The 26,720-nt window shown below is 53.9% G+C and overlaps 1 protein-coding gene across 2 annotated transcripts in view; it reads right to left on the bottom strand.

Moving 5' to 3' along the window:
• Nucleotides 1-618: 618 nt before the first annotated feature.
• RALY (RALY heterogeneous nuclear ribonucleoprotein) overlaps nucleotides 619-26,720 on the bottom strand; it is a 142,308-nt gene continuing 116,206 nt past the window's right edge. For both annotated transcript variants that reach the window (XM_075438790.1, XM_075438791.1), the window contains 8 exons: nucleotides 25,221-25,485; nucleotides 19,303-19,375; nucleotides 10,854-10,901; nucleotides 10,425-10,585; nucleotides 9,103-9,216; nucleotides 8,437-8,582; nucleotides 2,673-2,721; nucleotides 619-2,412 (listed from right to left, as the gene is read on the bottom strand). In XM_075438790.1, coding sequence (XP_075294905.1) covers nucleotides 2,677-2,721; nucleotides 8,437-8,582; nucleotides 9,103-9,216; nucleotides 10,425-10,585; nucleotides 10,854-10,901; nucleotides 19,303-19,375; nucleotides 25,221-25,485 — 852 coding nt within the window. In that variant the 3' untranslated portion in view covers nucleotides 619-2,412; nucleotides 2,673-2,676. The remainder of the gene's footprint in view (nucleotides 2,413-2,672; nucleotides 2,722-8,436; nucleotides 8,583-9,102; nucleotides 9,217-10,424; nucleotides 10,586-10,853; nucleotides 10,902-19,302; nucleotides 19,376-25,220; nucleotides 25,486-26,720) is intronic.

Consider the following 26,720-nt stretch of genomic DNA (forward strand, 5'->3'; position numbering starts at 1 on the left):
CCGGACTCACCAGGAACTCGAACAGATGCAATCGGCAGCTCCAGTGCTGGATGGCGGCTCAGGCCAGGCTCAGCAGACAACTTTCTAGGACTGGAAACTTCAAGCACTGAAAGCCTGGGAGCAGCTGGCTTCTCCCCAGCCGGTTCCTGGTGCCCTCCAGGCACAGCTCAGGTGCCAAGCGTGCCAGGGGCTGGATGATTACGCCAGTGAACATGCGTACAGCTGGCAACACGGCGTGAGGAAGGGACTGGGGACGACCAGAAGACATTGTGCTTAAGGAGCATTTATTAGCACCATTGTCTTGTACAAACTGGCAGAGCAGCCTCATTTTTCCAGTATGTTACGAGCTGGACTAGAGCAAAGTCCAGAGGTTAAAGGCCTGGATTTGGCCCCCGCTCTCCTGCACTAGATGAGTTTCCAGGCCTCCTGGGGAAAAGTCCCAGCGCTCCTGGGAAGCCAGATGTTTTGCTCAGCCCAGTGGGATACGCCTTGTGTACAGGAAAGCAATTCCTGTGGGCAGAGCCGAAGCTCAGAAAGGGAAACACGACTTCTCTGAAATAGAGGAAAAAAGTGTGTGCGTGTGTGTGTACGGCAGAGAGAGAAAATAGCAAAAGCAAATTAGATTTCTTTCTTTTATTATACAGGATTGTATGTACAAGGTCACCTTTCTCCCAAACATCAGCGTCACAGTCAGTTCCTAGCAAAAACAGCAGCTCGTGTCTCAAAGCCTGGAAAACAGCTCTACAACGGCTCGGTACAACACAACGGATAAATTGTACAGGAACCGGAATAAGGTAGGGGAAAGCACGGTTATCCCTTTAATCCCTCATGAATTCTTTGAAACTAAGCAACGCAAACAAAACCTTGTGCTTCAAGAGCCATGCCTGCTCTGGGATGGCCCTTGGGGGAGGGACCCGTGGCCCCCGGGACCTGTTTTCCCCTGCACCCTTGGAAGAGAGATGCCGTGGCTGAGGTCCAGCTCTGCGCGCCGGAGCGGAGAGCCGGAGTCCCCTTTCAGAGCGCCCTGGGTGAGCCGGGGGCCACGCGTTTCGTGGGGGGTTTTGACCAAGGAAAAGCTGTGGACGCCGTTCTGGATTCAAAGCACTGGGGGGGGGCGGTTGTTTTGGAGGGGTATGGGGAGACGGGCAGGACACCTCTGAGTTGAATAAAGTGCTGCGTGAGTTTCAGTCCCATCTACCTCTGAACTCAGGAAAACTGGATAAGCCCACGGTGGAGGAACGAAGAAGAGAAAGGCTGAGAAACCTCTTGGGCGCAGGGGTGTAAGGTGGTTCCCACAACAAGCCCCATGCTGGCTGTGCAGCCCGCCGCTCGCGGGACGTGGTGCGGGTCAAAAAGCAGCTTGGATTTGGGTAGGCAGGGGAGGTGCTTGCACGCCCACATGCATCGTGCTCAGGGTGTTCACTGTTACCGGTCTCGTTACGCTCAGGCAAGCTGTCACGCGGCGCAGACCCAGCGATGGAGCACGGCCGTCGCAGCCAGCAGCAGGAGCTGTCGCCCCGCAGTCCTGCCGTGCCAGGTCGCTGTGAAGACCCGGCCAGGCTGGGGCAAGAGGAGATGTGAGCACCTTGGGGAAGGGGCTGGGCTGGAGAAGCGGGTGGATTACATCCCTTCCAGGGAGCAGCTGGTCCAAGAACAGGGTCTCACCCACACATGCCTGCACCCTTGCTCAGCTTCTACACAGTGGTTTCCCAGTGGACAATGAGGAGACCAAACCACTGAAGATGGCGCACGCTTTGTTTCTCCTGCTTGGGACCACTCGCTTTCCCGCAGGCAGCAGCCTTTCCCCTTCCCCTCTCTCCAAGCAGCTGCATGGAGCACAGCACACGCACCAGCACCGGCCCTTTCCACCTGGAAGTGGCCACGTGCCTGCAGCCATTCCAGGAGGACAGCTCACCCCACACCCTCCTTCTCAACATGACTTCCAGTGTGAGAACACAAAGTGTCCACACTGAGACAGTGCTTCTCCCCCAGCTGGCAAATGCTCTGGCTCTCACCTAGCATGGGGGGGGGGGAAGTCTTTACTTGGTTGGTCTTAGCTCTCTCTCCTCTCCTACAAAAAGCTCTAGAACATCGCTGACTCCCTTGGTGACACAACCGCTCTCCCCTTCTCCAGTCGGTGACGGTTATGGATTGTGCAGGGCTTGGTTCCTGCCTCTGCTGGCTGCAGAGCTCCAAATCCACTGCACAGGGCACTGGGGATTCGCCGGGGTGATGAGGTTTCTTCGTCTTTGCTTTACAGATGGATGGAAGATGTCAGGCCGTGTTTCTCCTTTTGAACGCCAGGTAGAGATGACAGCAGCACTTCGATTCAGCTTGGCTTGCTCAACGTGCCAGGACAGGGTTCAGCCTCGTGCTTTCCTCACACTGCTGCTCACTGCTGTTCTGAATGGGCTGCGTAGAGGAGAGAGAGAGACAGGGAGGGGGTGAAAAACAGGGTATATCGTTTTCCTTGGACCTGAAAGATTTGTGATTTAGGAAAGGGAGTGAGGGGCTGAGCAGTGGCCCAGCTGAGCAGCCAGGCTGAGCACTAGGAAAACAGAGAGGATCAGTGGAAAAGAGCATCTTCTGAGGCAGCAACCCCCAGCCCATCAAGCATGGAATGAAAGCTTTTGCTCAGAATCCGCCTCTAAGCAGCAGTGCGTGAGCCGTACCTGGTTACTGTAGCCTGGCGTCCTCCACGTCTGTGTAATGGCTGTTCTCCTGGAGGGAAAAGGGAACCAGAAACAGTAAATCACCACGCGTCCCTCCTGCCCTGCCTGGGACACCGTGGTGTGGGAGACCTCGCACGCTGCAAGCAGTGCCAGCTTGCTCAGCGTGGTGCAGGAGCTACAAACCACACCTGACGTGGACACAGTGGGCCGTGGCTGCGGTTTCTGGTGGACACAGTCCCAGGCAACCCAAAAATTTCCTCTGGCTCCTTATTCTGAAAGGGCTCTGCCAAACACACCCGGGATGTGTGATTCCCTCTTGGATTTTGAAGTCTGGCTCCTGCTGAACCTCAGGGACTGGGACGTAATGGAGCCTACCTTCCCTTGTGTGAAGTCAGATGCCTGACTTAGTCTACAGCAGAGTCAGCACCTCCAGCGGGCAAGTCCCAGGGAAGGTCTTGAGCCTGTGGCATGAGTTGCCATGCCTAGACTGGATGCCTAATTTCTGCATGGCCAGGTGAAGTCCATGCTCAGCACTTTCATCAAGTTTTCTGCGTGTGCTTGCACAGCTCACGCCTTCCTGTAGCACCATCAGAAGTTAATTAGGGACCTAGGAATGGCCCGCACCAGGGAAGAGGCGTTCCTGTGTTACTGGAACTGCCCAGTGATGCTAAGGCGCAGCCAGTCCACAACGGCAAATCGTGCACGATGTAATGACTCTGCCGTTGCATGCAGAAACCAGTCCCAGTCTGCAGCAGAACTCATCATCCAGAATGATAACACTCCTAATATTCACTGCTCCAAAGGCCACAACAACAGTGCTGGTGTGCGGAACCGCTCCCCACGCCGCGGTGGTTTCGAAAGCGCAGCATGTGAACGTCCCCCTGACAGGGCCGTTCTGCAATGCAGTACCATTAACAGCACCAGGGGCTCAGCGGGAGTGTTTTATCTCCTGCACAGGCCACGTTTTGTGATGAGTTTCTGAGAGATGGATATAGATCCAGGAGATGTCTGCAGGGGATGCGAGGTAATCGGAAAGGAAAGGCAAGGAAGCCCAGTCCCAACCTCGTTAGCAGCAGGCTGGTTTACCAGGCACTGGGGGAGAAAGCAGATTTTTACAATCAGGGAGACCAATGGGGTCTTTTCAGAGACCCTACAGGGGCAAAGCATGAAGAAAGGACAGCTGGAGACTATGCTCAAAGGAGCTGTAGATGGAGACTCCCAAGAGAGGGAAGTCTGGAGGCTTGGGACTTCTGGCAACAGAACAAAGGCTCCGTCTCTGCAGTTACAGAGCACGTAGCGCCCTGGGAACAGGCTCTTCAGGAAAGCCACGTGAGGTGGCATGTGCTCTGGGCAAAGCAATAGCCGAGATGCACAGGGATCTGCCTTGGAACAGGTGATGAGTCAGCTGAGAGCCTGTGGGTGAGGATCAGGGGACAGACCGACATAGGTGACATCACGGCAGGCATCTGCTACAGACCACCCTACAGGAAGTCTCCTCTGGATGGCCGGAGAAAGACGCTTGATCACAGGCCCTTGTAGGACGGTGAGGGGACTGGAGCATCTCTCCTGTGAAGAAAGGCTGAGGGGGCTGGGCTTGTTCAGCCTGGAGAAGAGAAGGCTGAGAGGGGACCTTATAAATGCTTACAAATATCTGCAGGGTGGGTGTCAGGAGGACAGGGCCAAACTCTTTCCAGTGGTGCCCAGTGACAGGACAAGGGGCAACGGGCACAAACTGAAGCAGAGGAAGTTCCAGCTGAACATGAGGAAGAACTTCTTCCCTCTGAGGGTGACAGAGCACTGGAACAGGGTGGCCAGGCAGGTTGTGGAGTCTCCTTCTCTGGAGATATTTAAGACCCACCTGGACAAGGTCCTGTGCAGCATGCTCTGGGTGACCCTGCTTCATCAGGGGCTTGGACTGGATGCCCCATGGAGGTCCCTTCCAACCCCAACCATTCTGTGATTCTGTACTCCTTGGGGGATGTCAACCACCCTGGCATCTGGTGAGAGGGCAGCAGGGCTGGGTGCAAACAACCCAGGAGGTTTCTGGAGAGAGTCAAGAACAATTTTTTGACACAGCTGACTAGGGGAGACATTATTCCGGGCTGTTACTGATGACCAAGGAAGAACTGGTCAAAGACGTGAAGATCGAGAGAAGTCTTGGCTGCAGTAACCATGAGACTGTGAAGTTAAGTATCCTGAGAGTAGTGACTAAGATAAAGATCAGTATCAAATCCCTGAACTTAAGAGAGCAGACATGGCTTGTTCAAGGATCTCCTTGGCAAAATCCCATGGGAGACTGATCCAGAGGCCAAGGAGGCCAGGGCATCTCTGTCATCTTCAAGGACACCTGCCTTGAAGCTCAAAAGCGGCCCATTCTGATGACAATCGGGCAGGTGTGGCAGGAGGCCAGCGTGGATGAACAGCAAGGTCCCAACTGAGCTTTTTCCTACACGTAAAGGCAGAACCTAGAAGACAGAAAGCAGAGCTGAGCCACCAAGGAGGACTATAGAGCCATCCCTCCAGTGTGCAGTGATGGAGTTAGAAGAGCATCTGTAGGTACACCAGCAGCAAAAGGAAGGCTGAGAGATGTATAAGCTCAGTGGGGCAGGGGACCAAAGGACCTAGTGACAGAGCACATGGAAAAGGCCGAGGTACTCAATGCTGCTTTTTTTTCCGCTTGGTTTTCGCTGGTCCGGTCTGTCTTCTGGCCTCCCAGGTCTCTGAGCCTAGTGGCAGAGCCTGTGGGAATGAAACATTATCTTCTTTATCTGCTCTCTGCAGACCTCCTTTCCTGCCCACCCCCTCTGAAAAGAGCACAAACCCATGTGAGGGGAGGGGGGGCGAGGCTTTCATCCTTCTCCCTGTGGGCTGCAGTGTCTATTTTGGACTTGATATCCCCAGGTGATGTTGGAAACTTCACCAAGGCCAAGCAGAGATTTGTGCACAAAACCTGGGCAGCCAACTTTGCACTGGAAGTGGGGCTGAAAGGAAGTATTTGCTCCCATTGGCTTTCAATGGCAATTGTGTGCCTGACTCCTTGGGGTCTAAAATGCCCCCCCTCACCTGGCCAGGGCTAACACCGCTGTGAAGCACCGCTCTGCTTAGCCGTAATATTTTCACATGAGCTCTGGTTCAGTGAACTCTCCTAAGAACAGGGATGCTCAGACCTGCGGGTCCTCAGGAGACATCCTACACCCGTCTACAGGGTGTAGGTCCTACCTACACCCATGTCTGACTGGATCTTCCCCCCTTGTCACCATGGTGCAGAGGTTCACGGCCGGGAAGCCTCTGTGCTGGGTACTGCCCAAGCGCTGGCAGCTCTGGTTCCTGCCTTGCATAAACAGCATCCTTCCCGCTTGTGATGGATGCACTCCTGCTGATTGAACTACCTGGATCTTGGCCCAGGCAGGTGCTCAGCAAGTAAGCCTAAACAAAGTTAATCCTGCTGTGTGAGGCTATCAGTGAGAACCCAGCAGCAGAGCAACCCAGTTTAACTGGAGACTGGGCTGATAAGTGGCCAAAACTGCATCAGCGCAGCAGAAAATCGGATGACGAGTCAACCACTTTACACTATAAATATCTGCGGCCATCGGGGCCCGTTGAGCTCTCCCTCCACAGCCGGCTGCGCGGTGGGGATCGCCGCTTGAGCAGGGACGCCTCTCCAGGTTACCCCTCGAGGCTGAGAGACCCCTTACTTGCCACCAGGCATAGACGGGTTGGCAAGTGACGTTTTTTTGCATGGAAGTAACATTTAAGGTAAGTATAGTCAGGTTACACAATAATCTTTGCATCCCATACTAGCTTGAAGTGTAATAAATAGTAGAATATTGACTACCAATCCAACTAATTAAATATTTTACATACCTAAATTCACTGATTAGAATTCAGTAACTTAACTACTAGATCAGATCTGAGTGACCCGCGACTCTCTTCCTGCAACACGGCTGCCCCTCAGAGCCCAGGGTAGGTAAGGGACTGGCGTGGGCACCATGTCGGTGGGCAGCAGGTGGTGCGTAAGCCAGGAGACGTCAGGTGAAGGAGTCGGTCCCCAGGAACTGGAAAGACTTCAGAACTGTTCGGTGCCGTACGGTCAGGAGCAGAACAGAAAGGATGGCTTTTGCGGGTTGCCGTGCAGTGTTTAAGAGCACATCCCTGCAGATGAACTACACACACTAACCTGCCCACGCTGAGCATGTGAGCCTGTCTGATGTCGGCGATAAAATATTTCTGATCTCAATGCCGCTTTAGGATCAGAAAGTTACAGAAACTAGAGATGGAAGGGAGCTGAAATAGTCATCTTGTTCACCTGCTCTTAATGAAGACCAGCTCCCCTTACACCATTGCCAGCAGATGTCTGTCCACTCTCTTTTCTTAGCCCACCAATGGCAGAAAAGTCCACATTATTTTGTTGACAGGCTGTGTGCTGTTTTATCACCATTAGAATCAGCAAGTTTCCCCCTAATTTCTACCAGCTGTTTTCCTTGATCTAATGCAAACCTCTCCTTCCTTATCCTAATTGCCATAGAGATGGAGGCCAGCTTTTGCCTTTCTTCTTCATCGCATCTGTTACAATGTCTCCCCTTAATCATCTCTTCTTAGATTTCGCAGGAGTCATGGACTTCAGCTATGAGGCCCCAGAAGCTGAAACAGCTGAAAGACCCCGGTCAAACCCCTCATCCATCATGACTAAGGTGGGCCAGAGCAGCAGAGTGCAAACAAGCGGAGAAGTGTTTTGAGTTAGAGGAGCTTTTTGGCCGTAGGAAGAGTGCCACGCATGTGCCATGCACTCCGGTCACCCCAGCGATGAGGGGGTGAAGAAGGAGTAAGAGATGCTGAGCTTCATCCTCACTTCTGCTGCCACCAGCGCCGGGGTGGGGAAGGAGCGGAGCTCTTGCAGGGGACGCTCGGTGCAGGCTCAGAGGCTGCCCCAACGTGCCCCAAGCCTCCGTGGGAGAGCCGTGCCAGCCATCCCCGCTTCCCAGGGCTGTGGTCCCGGGGAAGAGGCACCAAGCAGGGCTGTCCTTCCAGCCCAGCACCCCGTGGGCCTTTGCCTGGGTCTGGAGCTGATCCTGTTCTCAGAGGAGTTGTAATTTGGTACAAATGACAGTGCTGCCAGTGGTAACAGTGCCCTGCATTACCCTTGCTGCCAGAGCACCCAAGAAGAGGGGTCCCATCCAGACCTTTTTAGGCACAAAATTTGCTCACTGGGTTTGCTGGGAGTGTCCTTATTTGGGGCAGGACTAACACCAGAGGGGCTGCTGTGTCCACAGCACTGGGGCAGCCATGCTCGAGTGCTGCCATGGCACAGCCGCCATGGCTTGCTCAGACCTTACAACCAGGCTGGTGCCTGTCGGTGCCCGTCCAGACAAAGCGCATTGCAAATGCAGGTTGTTCGGAACATGCAGTTAATACGACATCGCCTCTCTTTGCCGTGTGTTTCAATCCATCTGAGAATTACTTGGGAGCAGAGCACCTTGGTTTAACCACTGATTCACAGTCGTGAAATCAGGGATAAATACGGTCCGAATTTCAAGAGCCAACCATGTTTCTTCAGCGTCTCTACATGCATTTGCTAGGTCAATGCTTTTGCAAGCAGCAGAACAGGCTGAAAGAACAAGCTGTGACCAATCGTGGGACTTCAATACCACAATTTCTTTTGAGGAAGGAAAAACTATTTTTCTGGGGGTTTAGTAAATTCCAGCAAAACTGCGGTCCATTACGGAATGCCTTTGGCTGGAGGGATGCACTACCCAAACTCTCTTACCAGTTCATCTTCACACTCCTCCCGTGCAAGACCCTCTTCCTCACCCTCGTCCCCGTTCAGCGGCTCCTCCGTGTTGGCCTCTGCCTCTGACGCCGTGTCTTCCTGCGAGATTTCACATTTGCTGCTGTCCGCCTTCTTCCGCACCTCTGGGAGAGCAAGAACCAAGCCCCAGGATCAGGGGCTGGGGGAGGCAATGTCTGGAGCCTGATGCCACTAATCCCATGGGCCCCCAGATTCAGCTGGTAGGTAAATAACAGATCTGGGGCTTTTTCTGCAACGGGAAGTTTTGCTGGTGTTGAGGAAGCGGCCTGAAAGCAGCCCTGGGGAGGGCAGAGCAGGTCACCATTCTGCACTCCTCCAGAGTGAGTGTGGGGGGCAGACAGGACAGAATAGGAACAGAGTAACAGAACAAAAAAACAAACTGAAAAAATACAAACTATATGACAAAAGAAAAAAAATCTCATAATTTTAAAACCCAATTCCATAATTTGGGGAATTTTGGCACGTAATTTTGGCCTGTGATTCCATCCTGGAACCTGGGAGTCAACACGCCAGCGTCAGAGCCCTGAGGATGCTCTAAGCCGCGATGGCTTCAAGGCCACCTCTGCAGGGCCCTTCCCTGCGCCCTCTGCCCATTCCCGAGGCGTCCGCACGCGCCCAGCTGACCTGCGGACAGCTTCTGTTCTTCAGCGATCTGCTCCAGTCGGCCCAGGAGAGCGTCGATGTTGGATTTGATCTGTGTCAGCTCAGTTTTGATTGTCTGCAGCTCGCTGCACTTCACTGGGGAGGAAGGAAGGGAAAAAGGGCATTTAGTGCCCGGCAGAGCGCCCGAGGCGCCGGCCTCACCCCGCTGCCTGCCCACGTCACCTCGCTGCACAGGTTAGACAACCAGCTAGAAAGCCCATGCTAGAAACACACTCCTGGCATCCCTGGTCTCAACGTGCGGTGACGCTCACACCTCGCTGAATGGCTATCTCACCTTGTCTGTGCTGGAAGGAGCCATGGGGAGTGGTGGTGGTGGCTGGGGGGGCTGCGGGGGGAGGTTGTATGCACCCCGAAAAGCCTGTGTGTCACCCACGCACGTTGTGTTGGCTGACACCAGGCTTTGGCACGCTCAGCCTGTGGTGCACCTTCCCCTACCCTCAGCAGGAGCTGGCAATGTTCTCACCATGAGCCAGCAACGTGCGCCTGCAGCCCCGAAAGCCAACCGTGCCCTGGGCTGCATCAAGAGCAGCGTGGGCAGCAGGGCGAGGGAGGGGATTCTGCCCCTTTACTCCACTCTCCTGAGACCCCACCTGAGTCCTGCGTCCAGCTCTGGGGCCCCCAACATAAGAAGGACATAAATGTGTTGGAGAAGGGCCAGAGGAGGCCACGAAGATGATCCGAGGGCTGGAGCACCTCTCCTGTGAAGACAGGCTGAGGGAGTTGGGGCTGTTCAGCCTGGAGAAGAGAAGGCTCCGGGGTGACATCAGAGCAGCTGCCAGTGCCTGAAGGGGCCGACAGGAAGGATGGAGAGGGGCTTTTCACAAGGGTGTGTAGTGACAGGACGAGGGGGAACAGCTCTAAGCTAAAAGACGGCAGATTTAGATTAGATATTAGGAAGAAATTCTTCACCATGAGGGTGGTGAGGCCCTGGCCCAGGTTGCCCAGAGAAGCTGTGGCTGCCCCGTCCCTGGCAGTGTTCAAGGCCAGGTTGGATGGAGCTCTGAGCAACCTGGGCTGGTGGAAGATGTCCCTGCCCATGGCAGGGGGGTTGGAACCAGATGGTCTTAAAGGTCCCCTCCAACCCAAACCACAGTATGATTCCATGATTTGCAGCCCATAGGCTTCTGAAAGGCCCTCCCTTGGGCTGTTGTTTCCAGATGTTCTGGCTTTTTTCAGGTTTTTTTCTTGGAGCATCTGGCCCTGTGGGTGAATGCCTGGGGACAGGAGGTCCCTGCGCACGCCAGTCTCCACACCGCCCCGCTGCACCCCACGCACACACTCACGCTTCAACTTGGCCGAGCTGTTGGCGATGGCAGCCGACCTGGCGAAGAGCTTGACGGGGAGCGTCGCCTTCACGCGCCGGACGAGGGGGATGGTGACCCGCGGCCGCTTCACAGGAACCACCCTGGGCACCGGAGAGACTCGGCCCCGGTACTCGAAGAGCCTGGAGCGGGGATGGGGGGTGGGAAGGATTTGGGGAGAAGGATGGGGCGGAAGGACGAGGGGGGCTGAAGCAGCCCTCCAGCACCCCCAGCCCTGCCATGCTGGGCATCGGGTGCCACAGCTGGAACCCAGCCTGGCCACCAGACCCCGCTGCACAGGGCTGGGATGGAGCACCCTGCACCCCACCTCGCTCCCCATGGCAGGAGCTCGGCTGCAGGGAAGATCTTGCCCCACAGAAAGCCCCTTTGGCTGATGCCTCCCCTACTCACCTGTCGTAGAAGTCGTCTCTGTAATAGTCATAGTCGAAGTCGTAGCCGCTGCAGAGAGAGAGTCAGGATGGCACGGGTTAATTACTGCTGGCAATTTATTCTCATTACTCCTTCATCGCCTACTGAGCCCCCCAGGCCCTTATTTATTCCCCCTCCATAGAGGAGGCCCTGTCCTTCCACCTAGCAGGACACGCATGCTCGTCCTCCTGGCTGCGAGGGGCTGCAGGGACCGGGGCTGAGCCCAGAGGAAGGTCCTAGATGATCTCCAGAGGTCCCTTCCAACCCCCACCACCCTCTGATTCTGTGATCTTGGGGGGGAACACGCTGGACAGGGTGACGCTGGCAGCAGTGTTAACCTGGCTGTCTCAAGGTGGAACAAGAAGATGGGCAGGTGGATGAAAACCTACACAGTGGGGTGGGGAGCAATGTCCGCAGGCACGCTGTGGGCACGTCTGCATCTGAAGCGACGGCTGAGTGCGGGGAGCGGGGACCAGCCCTCCCACCCCGGCCGGCCATGCCGAGAAGCTGGAAGTACGGCGGATGGGCTGTGTCCGTGAAGTGCCGGCTGAACTGTTCTCTGACTGATACTGCTGGTGTCCCTCTGTCCTGCCTTCTGTACAGCAGGGCTGTACCTGTGTCAGGAGGGCACTGTCCTGCTGCCACCCTTGGAAAATTTCTTTTCATACCATATATAATTGTTGGGGGAGAACTCAGGAAGAAGGAGATATTTATTAATTGAACCTTTTTGCTATCGAAGATACTTAGCCCTCTCTCCTCGCAGCGAGGCATTGCCCACATCCCGTTTTCTCAAGCTTGAACTGCATTTTAACCTGAAGTCAGAGCAATGCCTTTCTCAGTCCCTGGAGACCCAGGAACACACCCTCCCTCTTGCTGCAGCTGGTTTTTCACAAGGCGACACAAACCAGGTGGTCGCAGCGGGCACTGACAGCTCCCCAGAGACGAGACCCGCTCCGGTGCCGCCTGATGCCCCGGCACAGGCTCAGCAGCACCAGCAACGCTGCTGAGTGTCCCCGCTGCCCCCAGCTGAACACAGCATCTGGATCCCTGGTGTGCTGCCGGCTGAATTAACGCTGGCTAAATACGAAGTTACGCTGATGTCCCCTCCTCTCTGGTCTGAGAGAATGGGTACTGCAGCCCTTGAAAGACAAGATTCTGTCCTGCATCGCAAAGCCATTTGAAGTGGCTTACAAAAAAAAAGAAAGTCTAATGGGAAGAAAGAGAGAGTGATGGGGAGAGGGAAGAACTCTGAGCCAGGAGAAACTGGGCCATCGGGAGAGGCAAGGATGAGCGCTGAAGTATGTAGCCGAGAGCAAACTGGGTGTCCTGTACCTTAGGTAAGAAGTGACAAGAAGAATGCGTGGCTGGCTGGGACAGCCGGTGGGAAGCATGGTTTGGAGCAGAAATCCCAGGCTTGACCCAACATGCCTGTCCTGCCTATGCTGGCACTGGGTTTCACCCCCAGTGGTTTAGTTTCAATAACTGGCTGGTTTCTTAAATGTTTTTTTTCCCTGCTCCTTGGATGCTCCTTGGGTTCCCCAGAAGCCTGGGGCAGCATATGGAGACTCAGCCTATGCCTGAGGGGATCTGAAGTACGCTCTGGATGGCTGGAGACACCAGGGCTCCTCTGGGGCCAAGGACAGTTGGTGCAAGAGGTGAAGGGCAACAAGACAGCGTTTGCACCTACTGCCTCACTGGCATCATGCACTGCCACGGTGACTTCAAGCAAGGAGGTGTTTTATAAAGCTGGCCCGTATCTCTGAGCAGCTGCTAACCACGGCATCCACGGCTGGCCTGGATGCTGGAGACAGGCTCATCACGCAGTGGCGGGGCGGGGGGAGCTGTGACTCTGGAGGTGTTGTTGCCATAAGCCTTCCAAATTAAATTGCGTGATGAAAAATTGCCAGTTTGCTGACAGTCTCAGCATAGATGATTTTCAACATCTTTTCAGCCTTGGCATCCTTCCCTTCTGACCTGACCTGTAGATGTTTCTGCTGGGCTCACAGAAGAGAGACGAGTATCATGGCAGCCTCCTGTCCCAACCACTGCATGAGCTGTTTGTATTCCCTTCTGTGTTCATCTGAATCGAAAGGGAAAGGCAATTCCTACCACGTCAGCTCTTGCTGGAATCTAACCAGCCTGTTCGTATGGCTGAGGAGGTGGGCAGTGCAGAACGAGGAAATGTATTCTCATGGAGATTTTTGTGACTGGTAACTTGATTTTCACTCTAACCTGGGATGGAACCTGGAAATACAGAAAATCTCCAAGAAAATAGCTCCCCTCAGCCTGCCAATCTATTTTGATCACCAAGGTTGTTTGACTCCAGCTCTGTTTGAATCCAATAAACACAGAATACAATCGAAATAGGAAGTAATTTGAAAGGAAAATTGAACTAGGATGCTTCTACGCCGTCAGACTCCCCCTCTTCATTTTTTGTCCTTTTTTTTTTTTTTCCTTAGATGCAACTTGAACAAAACTGCTGGAATTTTGCAATATATGCCAGTCCTGACAGGGTCTGGTGAACTGCTTCTGCCTAGATCCAGCAATGCCCTGGAGCCAATGCTTTCTGTAGCCACAAGCAAGAGAAGACCGTGGCATCTTCCAGCGGCTCAAGGACTCTGAATAGGATAAAGCGGTGTTTTTATTCATGGCAAAACCTCCCTCCGTGGGCTGTTGCTCTTGCTGGGAAGCTTGCTGTGGCGTGGAGACCGGGACAGAGCTTTAGACCATTCGCTCATGAACAACACAAAACTTGGGGGCATTTGGCAAAATGTTGAAACGCCTGCACTCCTTTCTTCTCACTCTAGTCATGCTCCTGGTCTGAGCCGGCTTTTCTTCCAAGCCTTCACTCCCTGGTGGGAGGCCCGGTGGTAGAGCCATGGACACCGTGGGCTCAGCGCATGGCCAGCTCCCTGGAGAGATGGGATGGTGAGGAGCTGCAGCTCCAACCCCATCGCATGTGCATTGCCCTGCTGCTGTCAGCGCTGTCCCGGGCGAGGGCATCTAGGAACAAGGAATAAAGCCCTGAACGGGGTGGGCACCCTCCACCTCCATCTCCATCTCCACCTCCATCTCCACCTCCATCTCCATCTCCATCTGCATCTCCACCTCCATCACCGACCCTGCCCTGTGACATCTGGGCACCTCTGCCTCACTCCTGGGCTCCGCTACAGCACCAACAGGACCAAGCCTGGCCTGAAGTACCTGTAGATCCAATCTGGTGTGGACTGGAGAAGGATGGAGAAGCCTAAAACCTCAGGTGACACCCTAAGCCTTTTACAAGACTAGTCAAACCAGCAGTTTGGTATATGAAGTGGCTAATAAACACTGCAAATGTTATTATTCTATTTGCAGTAGGGAATGGGTGAGCAAAGCTGGGCCGCCCTGCATTTCTCTGGTGGAAATCCCTACTGGCCCAGTTTTGCACCCTGTTTACAGAATCAGAGGTGCTGGCTTACAACGTGCCTGATCTGCAGGGCAGCGGATGCAAGAGCATCTACTAATACTTGCAGCTGAAAAGCAAGGGGGTGGTGGTGGGGTACTCCTGCTCTGGTCGCGAATCTTCAGGGGACTGGAGACACTTCCACCCGTTTCAAAAGTAATTAGGGGAATAATCATCCTGGGGAGCTGGTTCTGACCTCCCCAAAACAGTGGGATTCATCTCACTTGGCTTCAGACACTGGGAAAGCAAAGGGATAAATTGAAGACAGGGGGGAAAGAGGCAGTTCCAGGTCACAAAATCATAGAGTTATAGAATGGGTTGGGTTGGAAGGGACCTTTAGAGGCCATTTAATCCAAACACCCTACAATGAACAGGGACACCTTCAACCAGATCAGGTTGCTCAGAGCCCCGTCCACCCTGACCTTGGATGTTCCCAGGGATGGGGCATTCTCCCACCTCTCTGGGCAACCTGTGCCAGGGTTTCACCACCCTCATAAAAATTTCTTCTTTCTATCTAGTCTAAATCTGCTCTCTTTTGGTTTAAAACCATTGGTCATGGTACATCACATCCAAAGGCAGACATCTAACATACTATCAGGTGAAGAACTGCTTTTTTAGCCAGCAAGCAGAAAGGGGAGTCCAGACAACCAGACCACAGAAAACCCTTGAGAGCACAGAGGGCTGAACTCACGTGAGCTGAATCCGCCGCCAGTGCGGTGCGGGATGGCTGATACTCTGCTCTCAGCCTCTGGCAGGACCACTTTCAGTACCTGCTAGCCTCGAGACAGCCCTCAAGCAAGGCAGCAGGCTGGAATAAGGGATTTTTGGAAGTCTGTGACTGTATGATGCTGCTATAACATGCCAGTCAGGTCAGGCCTTTACAGACGATGCCAGCAAGGTAGTGGCTGGATGCCTTTATCAACATCCTTGGAAGTCAGGCGTTGAGCAAAAGGCAGGTCTTCCAACATGAATGCAGAAAAAAAACCTAGTAAAAAGCAAGTGCCTTAGCGTGGGTGATTTATCTGGACACTGTGTGCCTGAAAATTTCACTGCACGTAGGACAAACCTTCTTGAGACTGATGGATCATCCTTCACTGACCTGGCAGGGCTTCTTTTGTGTACAGGAATAATTTTTGCCATTTTTCAATCAGTCGGTGACATTGCGCCCTTTAAAAATAAAGCAGGGACAATCAGGAGGGAAAGGCAGCAGAAGGCTGGAAGGCCGTGTCAAGTAACACGATGCTTCCACCTCCTGATGCATTTCTTCTGCTTTGTTTTTCTTTAGTAATTAAATAACATTTATTAATGACCCACAAAGGCTCAAAATCCAAATATTCATAATTGAAGGGCAATTGTTTGTACGTGCTGCCTTTGCATTACATGTGTGGTGCCATTTCTGAGCGTGCACCTGAACAGCAAATGTACATTTGAGCAGCTGCGCTTTTAATTACTGGCTGACAGCCCCGCACCGATAATCACAAGCGGCACGTCGTGCTCAGCTCGCACCCTTCCACTAACGGCTGCGCAACCTTAATTACTGCAGCAGCAGAAATAATACCCGCTGGAAAGCTACTTGGAGAACCTGGCATTGATCAAAGAGCAAGCTTTTAAGATCTTGTGTATCTGGTGTGAGATTGCTTCCTCCTGCAAACAGCCGAGGTAGCAGCGAGCCGGGAGAGAAAGGTGGGAAGGGAGCCCGGCATTTCCAAGCCGCTGGGGCTGCAGGAGGGCTGCTGCAGGCTGGGACAGCGGGCACATCCCTACTGCCGGCACTGGGTCTGCTGGGTTCGGGTACCATCGCTCGCTTCCTCCTCTGCCCCGGGGCTGTTTCTCAGCCCTGTCCACGTGGATTTGGCACCAGGGCTTGCTGGGCCGTCGGCGCTTCCAGCACCGCTGCCAAGAGGTGGGAGGAGTGGATCTGTTTAGCGACGGGTCGACACCAGCTTTCTGCAGGGATCGTCATGGGTATAACAGGGGACACGAATGCCAGCTGAGCTGGAGGGACAACATCCACTCGCATCTGTAGACTGCGAAAATGAGTCAGCGGTGGTTTGTGTCTGTCACTATGGCCGAGACAACTCCTTGGGCCACTGAGCTGCCAGGCACTCGACTGCTCCTGCAGTTCTCGCTTAGGCTGTCCTCACTGTCCTCTTGGCTACAGAGCAACAACAGCACCAGCATTACGGGGAAGGGCAGAGATTTGTGCTTCCAAAGGTCAAGTGCAGCACCGGCAGACCCCACTGCCCCGGGGCAGAGCCACCTTCCCTTCCCAGCCCACCGCCACAAGCAGCCAACTCGCAGCGCAGCAGGATCACTGGCACCGACCCGAACGTGGCCCAGACTGCCACGTCTGGACTGCAGTCCTGTCCAGACACTCGCTATGCAGGGAAAAAAACTACTGCCAGAAGGCAAAAGGTTTTGAGGCATAGTACGTGAATACCTGGGGGACACGGTCAAAACCCAAGTTCATTTTCCATCTCTCCTCACTAACGCATCTGCAGTATCTCCAGGCACGTCTGCAATCAGCAGCGGTGACCGGGGTGCCAGGCACGAGCACCCGTGGACTTTCCAGGAGCAAAGGGATGCTCTGGCAACTGTCAGTCAGAGGGAAGGAGTCCCTGAAGATCTGGAGACATCAGGGGACAGCAGTGATGACAGCAAGGTTTTATATTAAGTGAAGGTCGCTTTTGTGGAGAAACATGAGAAAATTTATGATGGCATGAGCCTGGGTGTATGTTTTCCCTGTTGGAGGTAGATGGGAGGTCACATCCCAAAAGATTTCTGTTATACACCCAGATATCCTCCCTGGGCTGGTGGATCAAGTAAGTCTGTCAAGATTGTTGCTTCCTCTATGTTCAAAATGAGATTTCCCTTCCCTTCCCTTCCCTTCCCTTCCCTTCCCTTCCCTTCCCTTCCCTTCCCTTCCCTTCCCTTCCCTTCCCTTCCCTTCCCTTCCCTTCCCTTCCCTTCCCTTCCCTTCCCTTCCCTTCCCCCCCCTTGACCCTCTCATACTGACTTGGAGTGAAGCAAAGTAAAACCAAACCTTTGAAAAAATAATCTTATGTGTTTAATGCAGCATTTCTGTAAATTATAGTGTTGTGATTTTTGAAGTCTAACATTTAGAAGAATTTATGATGGTTAGGGAAGCTGTAACAACGGCTCACTGCAAACCTGGATTCCCTGCTTTCCATGAGATATCGTACGTTCTGCGAGTCCAGATGGCAAAGTTTAAATCTGTCACCAATCTGGGATGAAATATCGCTGAAGCTCAGAGCAGTGTAGTTCTCTGGCCCATATTTTAGCATACCCGTGTTTGTGCGAGGAAGCAAACATCTCTTGTTCGCCCTCTCTTCAGCTACATGGCAGCCTGGAAGTCTGAAATATTGGCCATTTCAGCAGAAATGGATTAGCGGTCAAGGCACGGATGAAGTCTAAACGAAATGTTCTTTATTGCAAGATGTATGGAATGAACTGGTGTGCATTCTGGCTACCAGCACCACGTATGTAGTATACGTGCAGCTAAATAGAAAGATTCATGTCACCTCTATTTCCACACATCAGCGTGGGTAATGCGCAGAGAGCCCACGTCCCCACGCCCGGTACCCGCTGAGAACCCAGAGGGCCGAGCTCTGGTGAAGGGCCAAGCTGGTCCAAGGCGGGGAGGGGGAAAATCTCCCTGGTGAAAGCTGCAAAGGAGGAGCTCAGCTGAGAGTCTCGGGGCAGGTCCCAACAGACACCTTGGAGGTGGGGGTGGGAGGGCTGCTGAGGCTCGGGGGGGGTTGTCTACGCCAGCAGAGCGTTGCCACCACTGGGGTTTGACATTTCGCAGCACACTGGTGTTGGACTACATGGCTGAGCCTGAATCACTGCTTTTTTCATTTATCTTCATCTCTCTCACTTTTTTTTGCTTTTTGTAGAAAAATCTACAGTTCTTCCATGATTTCCTTTTTTATTACACGCACCTACAACCCTGACACTAATTTTAGTCTTTTATTCCCAACACCAGACCTTCTAAACCCTGACTCAGTGCCCCAGCCTCCACACCATGAGACTGGCATAAAAATAATGAGAATTTATAAATAAAACACATTTGGGGATCTTGTTATTAGTTTTTGGCTTCATGAAACCTGCAGGGCAGTCTCCAAATACCTCTTCAAATTTTCCCTTCTGCAGCCTCAGGAGCAAGAACTTAATGAGTTTCTCCCATACTTCCAAAATTCCAGACTCTGGGGCTTAAATGAAAATCTTCCCTTCTTGTGGAAATCTTGATAAAAGTCTCTGGAGCTTAGGCACTGCAGGCTCACTCTGACATCCGTACCACCCAACATCTCCCACGGACCTACTCCATGTCCCACTTGTCCCTCCCGTTCCCTGGATCCCTTGGTCACTGCTCTGCAGTGCAGGCTCCCTTGGGGATTCCCTCGGCCACCTCCTAGATCCACCTCCATCTGCTGCCCCACGGGCTTCCCACTTTCTTCCTTTCTTCTCTCCCTTTCTCTGTCATTCTTCTCTTGCCCTTTTCTCCAGTGTCTTTCCCTAGATGGTCCCTGTTTCCTGTTCTCCCCCAACACGTGCCACTGCACCCCACTCCTATTCCCCAGTTGGAGAAGCTGGGGCTGGAGAGGAGCGCTCCTCTTGTTACACGCCTTTCAAGAACTCTGCCCGCCTTTCTCCCACCATCTCCAGGTCCAACACCGTTCACAGGCTGGGCCGTGCCCAGGCAGGGTCCCACAGTGCCACGTGTGTTGGCCAACCTTGGGTGTGCCACTGATGCCTCTTGCTGGCTCTCCCTCCTTGTAGCCCACCACTGAGGGCCACCGCAAAGGCCAAGAAGCCCATGGGAGCTTCAGAAGATCTGAATGTGCAGCAGTGGTTCAGGGCTGCACCCCCCGGGGCAGCAGCCTGGGGGGTGTGAAAATCAGCCCCAGCCGGAAGGCAAATACCAGCCCGGAGACCCTGCTGCCGGGAGGAGGGGCGGTGGAGACCTACCTGTACAACGCGGAGGCTGCTCTCTTCAGCCCTTTAGGTCTGTTGGGTTTAGGTTCCCCGGCCATGTTGATATCTGCAACGAATGGACACGCAGCTGTGACACCGCACGACCACGCTCCCCGGGAGCCACAGCTCACCACGCAGCACGCGAGGCTGTGCACAGCCCTGCCACTGAAGGATGGGGTTAAAAGGGATTTTAATACAAGTGGCATTACCTAATGGTTGCTGTGCATTTAAAAAACTGATAGTGCTTATCTATTGTCTAAATTAACTGAAGCAGAGAGTCTTGCATCTCCATCCAAAGGGGTCAGTTCCTGATAGGGGCTGGGAGTCGCCTAGAACCGGTCAAGACCGACCCTGCTGTATGGACGGGAGCCAGGAGAGAACTGAGTTTGACAGAAACAAAGGTCAATCAGCGGACACCGTGATGAAGAGGATGGGCCTTCATCTTGGGACCCCCGACGACCACCACTAGGACGCACTGCGCAAGTGCAACTCGGAGGAGTATATGGAAATTATTTCTTGGAACTAATTTTGATATGCAATGAGGATAGATGCATATGTATAGGTGTACTGGGAAATCTAATGCATGTGTAATATTTGATTGTATAAATTGAAGAGACACGTTGCTGCTCGGCGTGCACGACTTTGGTGGGACTACACCCCGTGCTGCCCAGCGCCAAATAAACAAATAAACTTTACAATCTTACAGTTGTGGAGTCTGCTTTCCGCACATTACCACCAGCAGAAACAAACTCCTCCACACCTCCCACCACATTCCCACCTGCTTTTAGCATGTCCAGGGCCCTGCTGGACATCCACAAGTAGGCAAATAGATTCTTGTACCCGGCAAGCCTCCTCCTTTTCCTTTACAAAGCTGCTAACCGCTTATCTTTGAAGTCACCACCCTGCACATGGTCTAACCCCCACACAGAAACTCAGGACAGGCTTCTCAGGAGAACTTGGTGCTGTAACGATGAGGCACGGACAATACATAAAACTGCTGCACACTGCTAACTGCTAACAATTTATCCCTTGCTCCTTCTAGAATAAAAATAAATGCTAAGCACGAGCCAGCCGGGCATCGCTGTGGGCATCGCTGTGGCCTGGGCTGCGTTCAAAGCTGCACGGGGTGCAGGCACACGCCTGCAGCCACCCCAGCCCACCTCGGAGGAGCATCTTCTACCAGGGGAGGTGAGAATGAGCTCTTCTAATCCACCGAGGACACTTCTCTCCTCGGACCCAGTGCCAAACATGCTCTTGATGTGAGAATAAAGTGATACAGCCAATTTCATGGAGGCTGCCGAGAGCGTGGCAATCTAACGCTGAGTGTGGCCCCAGAACCGCAGAGAGACGAGCTGTTGGGAGCAGGAGGCCTCACCCCCTCTTTGTTTCTTGGCCCAGGAGTGAGCAAATTCCCCGCTGACTTCTCCAGTCAGCCCTCAACTTTTTCTGTCCTTCATGTCCTTTCTGTCTGACAGTTGTCAGACCTCTGGGCATGCCAGATCGGAGCCAAGCAGGATAGGACATCCTTACACGGACCATTTGCACTGGCTGGACAGGGGCTGCCCCCCAGCACTGGTCCCTGTGCTAAGCTGGTGGCACGAGTTACAGCCTCGGAGGTGCAGGTGGATTTGGGTTGCAGGGTTTATGGACCTGGGCCTGGCAGCTGGGGTGTTTAAGTTCTCACCTCTTGAGGACTCGCAGGACATGCCATGAAACTCAGCAGGTTTAAGCTTACTAATTGTTGCTTATTTTGTGCTGCATGAAGGGGCTTTATGGAGAAATGTGGACAGGCTGGTCCGCTCACCATCAAAATAAAGAGTGATCCAAAGTGAACAGGGTGCTGACTTCATGACTAACCAAGAAAATGGTCTTCAGGAGCACAAGGAAGCTGCAGCACTGCGGAAACCCGAAGAGGAGGAGCACGGGCTGCACACGTTGGACGCGGCTCCAAGGAGCACGGACATGCTCCCACCGCCCAAACGTCCTGCTGTGCAATTCCTCCGACTGCCTTTTAGGGTCTAGGAAGAGACAGCATTCCTACTCAAGCGGGAGCTCAACCTCTTTATAAGCACGCATAACGAGCGTGGCATTAGGGTGTCGCTCAGCCACTACCCTGACTGTTCCTCTGGAGGCACGTTCAGATCAGAGCTGTGCTTTCCTTGCTGCCTTTCACCCTCCATCCTCCCATACTCAGCTGCTCAGGGGAATGCAGAAGAGCGTCGAGCCTGAATGTGAGCAAGGACGCGCATGGCCACAGGACAGGTCACACAGAATCACAGAATCACAGAATGGTCGGGGTTGGCAGGGCCCTCTGTGGGTCACCCAGTCCAACCCCCTGCTGAAGCAGGGTCACCTACAGCAGGCTGCACAGCACCGCGTCCAGGAGGGTCTGGAATATCTCCAGAGAAGAGCTCCCTGGGCAGCCTGGGCAGGGCTCCATCACCATCAGAGGGAAGAAGTTCTTCCTCGTGTTCAGCTGGAACTTCCTCTGCTTCAGTTTGTGCCCATTGCCCCTTGTCCTGTCGCTGGGCACCACTGAAAAGAGTCTGGGCCCGTCCTCCTGACACCCACCCTTAACACAACTCTTGCCAGTGTGACCATTACACGTGCAGTTGCCTTTCTGAGTCTGTTGAGTATCGCAATGCTTCCGGCAATGCTGTCTGCTGCAAAGGAAGAGAGGAATGAATGCTTCCTTGGTGTGTCTCAGAACGCATCCCTGTTCAGCTCCAGTTCCCTTGTCATGAACTCTTTTTGCTGTCAGGGTACATCTTGCCAGCTGCCAGTCACTGTGCTTGTGAAATGAAGAGCTAATGACAGCCCCACGCTGATTAACACCCTTCAAGGGAGACGCAACGAAAGCCCGATGGTGGGTAATGGCAATAATTAGCTCAATTTGCTGGTACACGCTGCTAGAAATAGCACTGGGGAGCCTTTATCGGGGCATGGCACGCAGACCAGGAAATCCATACTTTCAACCGATAGCGGTGATGAGCAGTCAGATCCCTCGGGATTCCCCTGACAGCGAACAAGGAGAGACAAGAGCTCAGCATGCACATCAGCCGGGACACATTTTGCGTCCCGTTGCCATTCGGGTTCCCTCCTCTTCATCGCTGCATCCATCCGCCCACCCCGTGGTGGGATCTATCCCAGGCACCTTTGCCCACACTAAAAGTGGAGGTCGTGCTTTCTCTAGCTAACATGGTAGTGTCAGGCTGTGGTGTGGATCCAGCTTCCAGTGCAGAGCTTCTGCCTCCTGCAACGACTGGGATGTCTGGGAGCCTCTGGAGAGAGCACAGAGGTTGCCGGGACCTGGCTGGCAGAGCAGTCCATGTCCCAGCACATGATGGGCTACAGCCATGGTTTCACACACCTCCATTTTGTGATGCATTCAGCATCTTGCTGATCAATTAAACTGCAAGCTTGATTGTTTGCATATCTGGTGACAAAGGAAGAAGAAAAAACAGAAAAAATGGAAGAAATGCTACCAGATCACTTAGCTTGAGAGCTGACCTTAGCTGGGAGATGCGAGCTAGAAAGACGCTGCTGCTTTGCTCCTTCAGTCTGGTCTGTGCTGGAAAATGTTACCTGCAAATCCTCACTGGCACTCGGAGCAGACGGAGGGTGAACCCTCCTGCCCCCACCGGTGCGGGTAACTGCCCCACGGAGCTGTGCTCCTGGAGCGGCAAGTACCACCGAGAGCCGGAGTCACTGACCGCAGGGTTTCTGCAAGGACCAGATTTTCCACGGTCTGTTAGAAGGAGGTGCAAGAGCCTGGAGATGCGGGGGGAGATAGAAGGTCCTTAGACTACGTGTCCACTCCGCCGAGTCAGGCACAGCACTCACGGCACCTGCAAGACTACGATGCTTTGCCACAACATTTCGTAAACGTTGGTGCAAATTCTCCTGCTGAGGCAGGAAAGGCAGTTTCAGTCGACCATGCCAGAGCGTCTCTGGGTTCGGACAGGGACGCCGTCCTGCTGAGGGAGCACCCGCCGGCACCGGGGACGGGCGGCTTTGCGCTGTCAGCAAGCTGCTGCCCTGGGCAGGCTGGGGGTACTCTGCCCCTGCCCCGGGCACTGCCCTCAGCCACGCTGCCCACCGTGCCGGCGGTGATCCCCCCCGAGCTCCTGCCACGCCAACGCGGCCGTTTGCCCGGCAGCCATGGCTCGCAGCTCTTCCACAGCTTCGCGTGGATGTACCCTGCCAAAGTCACCGGCTGGAGCTGGCAGGGCAGAAAGCAGCCCACCTCCCTGCGGCCCGCCCGGGGAGGGAAGTTTTACCGTCACCCCAAAGGACCCCCCAAACCCTGCCCACGAAAAGAAGCAGCGACAGTCTCTTCAGCAACGGGTCGGCCATGTCCCCTGCCCGTCCCACCCTGTCCTTCCTCTCCACATCCCTGTGGGGCCGTCACCTCCTCATTTTTAGGGGGGGACTTTCTACTTTGTTTTGTTCAAAGGCATTTTCTAACCACATTGTTCAGCTCTTTTTCTCTCCTGGATTCTCCTGAAAGCGGATCATCCCCACGTTTATACCAGTCCAGCAACAGCAGAGGAAAGCCTGCTGAGCTCTTCCGTAGTAAGACAGGCCCATACAGGGAAGGCAGATGAAAGGGAGCCGAATTCGCACCTCACTCACTACATATATATGATTCCCAGTTATAATATCATCCTTTCGTCTTGCTGGCGTGACAGACCTCTGAGACCAGCACTGAGAGGAGAGTAAGATGTTCCTATCCCGGTAAACCTTTCATCTTTCTCTTCAGCTAAGTGGGCAAGTGTTGTCTGTCTCTTAGCTGCATCTCCTGCGTCTGCCTGGAGCATCCCAAGGAGCCCCCTTTCTCCCCGAGGCCCTCTCTGTCACATTCAGGGACTCTGCACACACGGGCGATGCCTGGGCTGGGACATCCCTGGCACACGGCGCTTCCCCTCGGTCTGCAGCTCCACTCTCTGGAGCAGAGAAGAAGTGAAAAGAAGCTTCTGGTATTTGAATAGACCACGAATGGAAACAGCACACTGTCTTCAGGGTCAGATCTAACACGCAACTTTTTATTTCAGACTGCTGGGCCAGAATCAGGGTGGGAATGGGCTGCAAACGGCTTTCCTGGGTGCCCAATGACCACTGCCTGCAGCAGGCTTGGAAATCACAATTTTTCATTAAAATACTGCCTCTAGTTCCAATTCTCAGCTTAGAGCTGGTGACAAGAGCTTCCCAGCATGTGACACTTCAGAGCAATCTGCAAAACAAGGATGCAGCTGGGAGCAGCTGGCCTGGCTTTGTTTCTTATTTCTTATCACAGAGCAGTGCAGACGAGAGACTTTCACGTGTCTGGTGGGGAAGTTCTCTCATTTAGCATCAGCTGGCTAAAGTTCGTCTGAGCTGGTCTGAGCTACAGTGTCACCTCTCTTGACGGTGTTCTTCCCCACCAGATCACGGACAAGGACATGGGATGACGCAGAACTGTGTTGTAGCTTCTACAATTGCAGCCTGTAACATGAGTTTTTGGGCCTCAGCATCACAGCCCTGAGGGTGCTAACATGCCTGACTGGCCATGACCAGCCGCACTGCTGACCCCCACCCACACGGGAACCGGGAGCCTTCAGCCCCTGCCTGAGCTGGGTGGTAGGAGTGCTGGTCTCCAGCTCTGCACAGCCATGCTTGTGCCTGGCCACAGACCCTGCTGATCCCGACCCACTGGCTGACTCCCCAGCCTGGCCCCAGACCTGCCCTGTCACTGTGGACCTGCTTGGGCATCACTGGGTTGCGTCTGACACGCTCCCCATCATTGGACCTGACCCCAACCTGCAGATCGATGTCCCGGTTTGACCTGGATTGGCCATCCCTTGGCCATCTCCTAGAGAGCAACCAACCCCCGTTGCACCCGGACACCTAAAATGGCTTAAGAAAAGACTTACCAAGGGTCTGGCCAGCCAGCACACGCCCGTTCTCACCCAGGACAGCCGCACGCGCGTGCCTCTCGTTGGAGTACTGTACGAAGGCGTAGCCCTTGTGAACGGAGCAGCCCACCACTCGGCCGTACTTGGAGAAAATGGTCTCCACATCCGACTTCTTGACCACGGCTGTGTTGAGATTGCCAATGAAGACTCTGGAATTGATGGACTTGGGGTCATTTTTGTTCGTGATGTTGCTCGTCTGCACCTTCAATGACATCTTGAACACCTGAATGAAGAGATCGGGAGTCAGGACGGCGTGCAAGGGAATTGCTGGAGTCTTACAAAAAGGGGTGGCGGACAAATCTCCCGGCCAGCCTGGAGCGAGGGAACCAGCTCCTCAGCTTCAGCTAGTCACGGCTGGGGGGACCTCATCTCCAGAGAGCCCCTGGGTGCTGGGAGGGGAACACTGCAGCCAGCGCAAAACTTGTGCTGGAAACCTATTTATCAGGCTGACACTCTGGGTGGTTGATTTTAGGGGACAAAACAAGATTTAAATATGTTTTACATGTAAGTAAAAGCTTTAATGCTATTATAGGAAAGCTTTTACCTCTCCATACTTAATTGCTTCATTAGAATTCAAAGGATGGCTATTTTTAAAGCAGTTTGCATTCAGCACCTTGGTTCCTGTCCAGCTCTGAGCATCCCCCAGCCCAGGCCAGCCCTCACCACGCACAGGGACAGACTCGTCCCCGCGGATCCGCGCTGGCAGATGGAAGAGGATTTGAGTTTTCTGGATGCAAATGAAGAGATTTAAGCGGCGGAGCAGCCCACGTGCTCCTATCTGATATCTGCGCTCTGCTGCCCGCCTGCACACGTACACGCTGGGCTTCGAGCTGAATTTTGTGCAAACAGGAGGTGTCACTGTTAGCTTGGGAATCACTAAGCCACCAGCTGGGAGCCACTCCAGCCCGCTGCCCAGAGCTGCAAGGCGTGCTCCCCTGGGCTTCTTGCCTGGGGTATTTCATGGGCAGCCCCTGAGAACAGGCTTCACCTCTGAAGGACAAAGAGGAGCCAGGGGCAGGGCTGAAAACTGTGTGAAATTAAAGCTAACCTGGCTGCCCTACGCTGCCTGCTCACATTGTCACAGCAAAAACCACAGCTGTCCAAAGACACCAGTTGGATTTTCACCTTCCAGAAACAGAGGGGATGCTTTGGGATCGCTGTTGCGTGTCGCACACATAGCGCGCGGTATCTCCCTGCGAGAGGTCAGCTCAGAGCCGTGGAAGGTATTCTGCGACGCACCTGGTGGTGCAGCTCTTCCCCAGCCCCTCCCAGCAGTGCCAGCAGGCACTCCCAGCACCCTGGGCAATGCCACCGGGGTGTCCACAACCCCAAGGCAGTCACCGAGCCCACTGCCTCGCACTGGGGCCGCGCTACTACCGCCGGGCACGGTGTCCCCCCCAGCAGCCCCAGCGTCTGCCTTGCACTGGGCAGAGCCAAAGCACATCCTCGGTCCCACCC

This window comes from Opisthocomus hoazin, chromosome 18 (assembly GCF_030867145.1).
Source record: "Opisthocomus hoazin isolate bOpiHoa1 chromosome 18, bOpiHoa1.hap1, whole genome shotgun sequence".
Taxonomy (NCBI): domain Eukaryota; kingdom Metazoa; phylum Chordata; class Aves; order Opisthocomiformes; family Opisthocomidae; genus Opisthocomus; species Opisthocomus hoazin.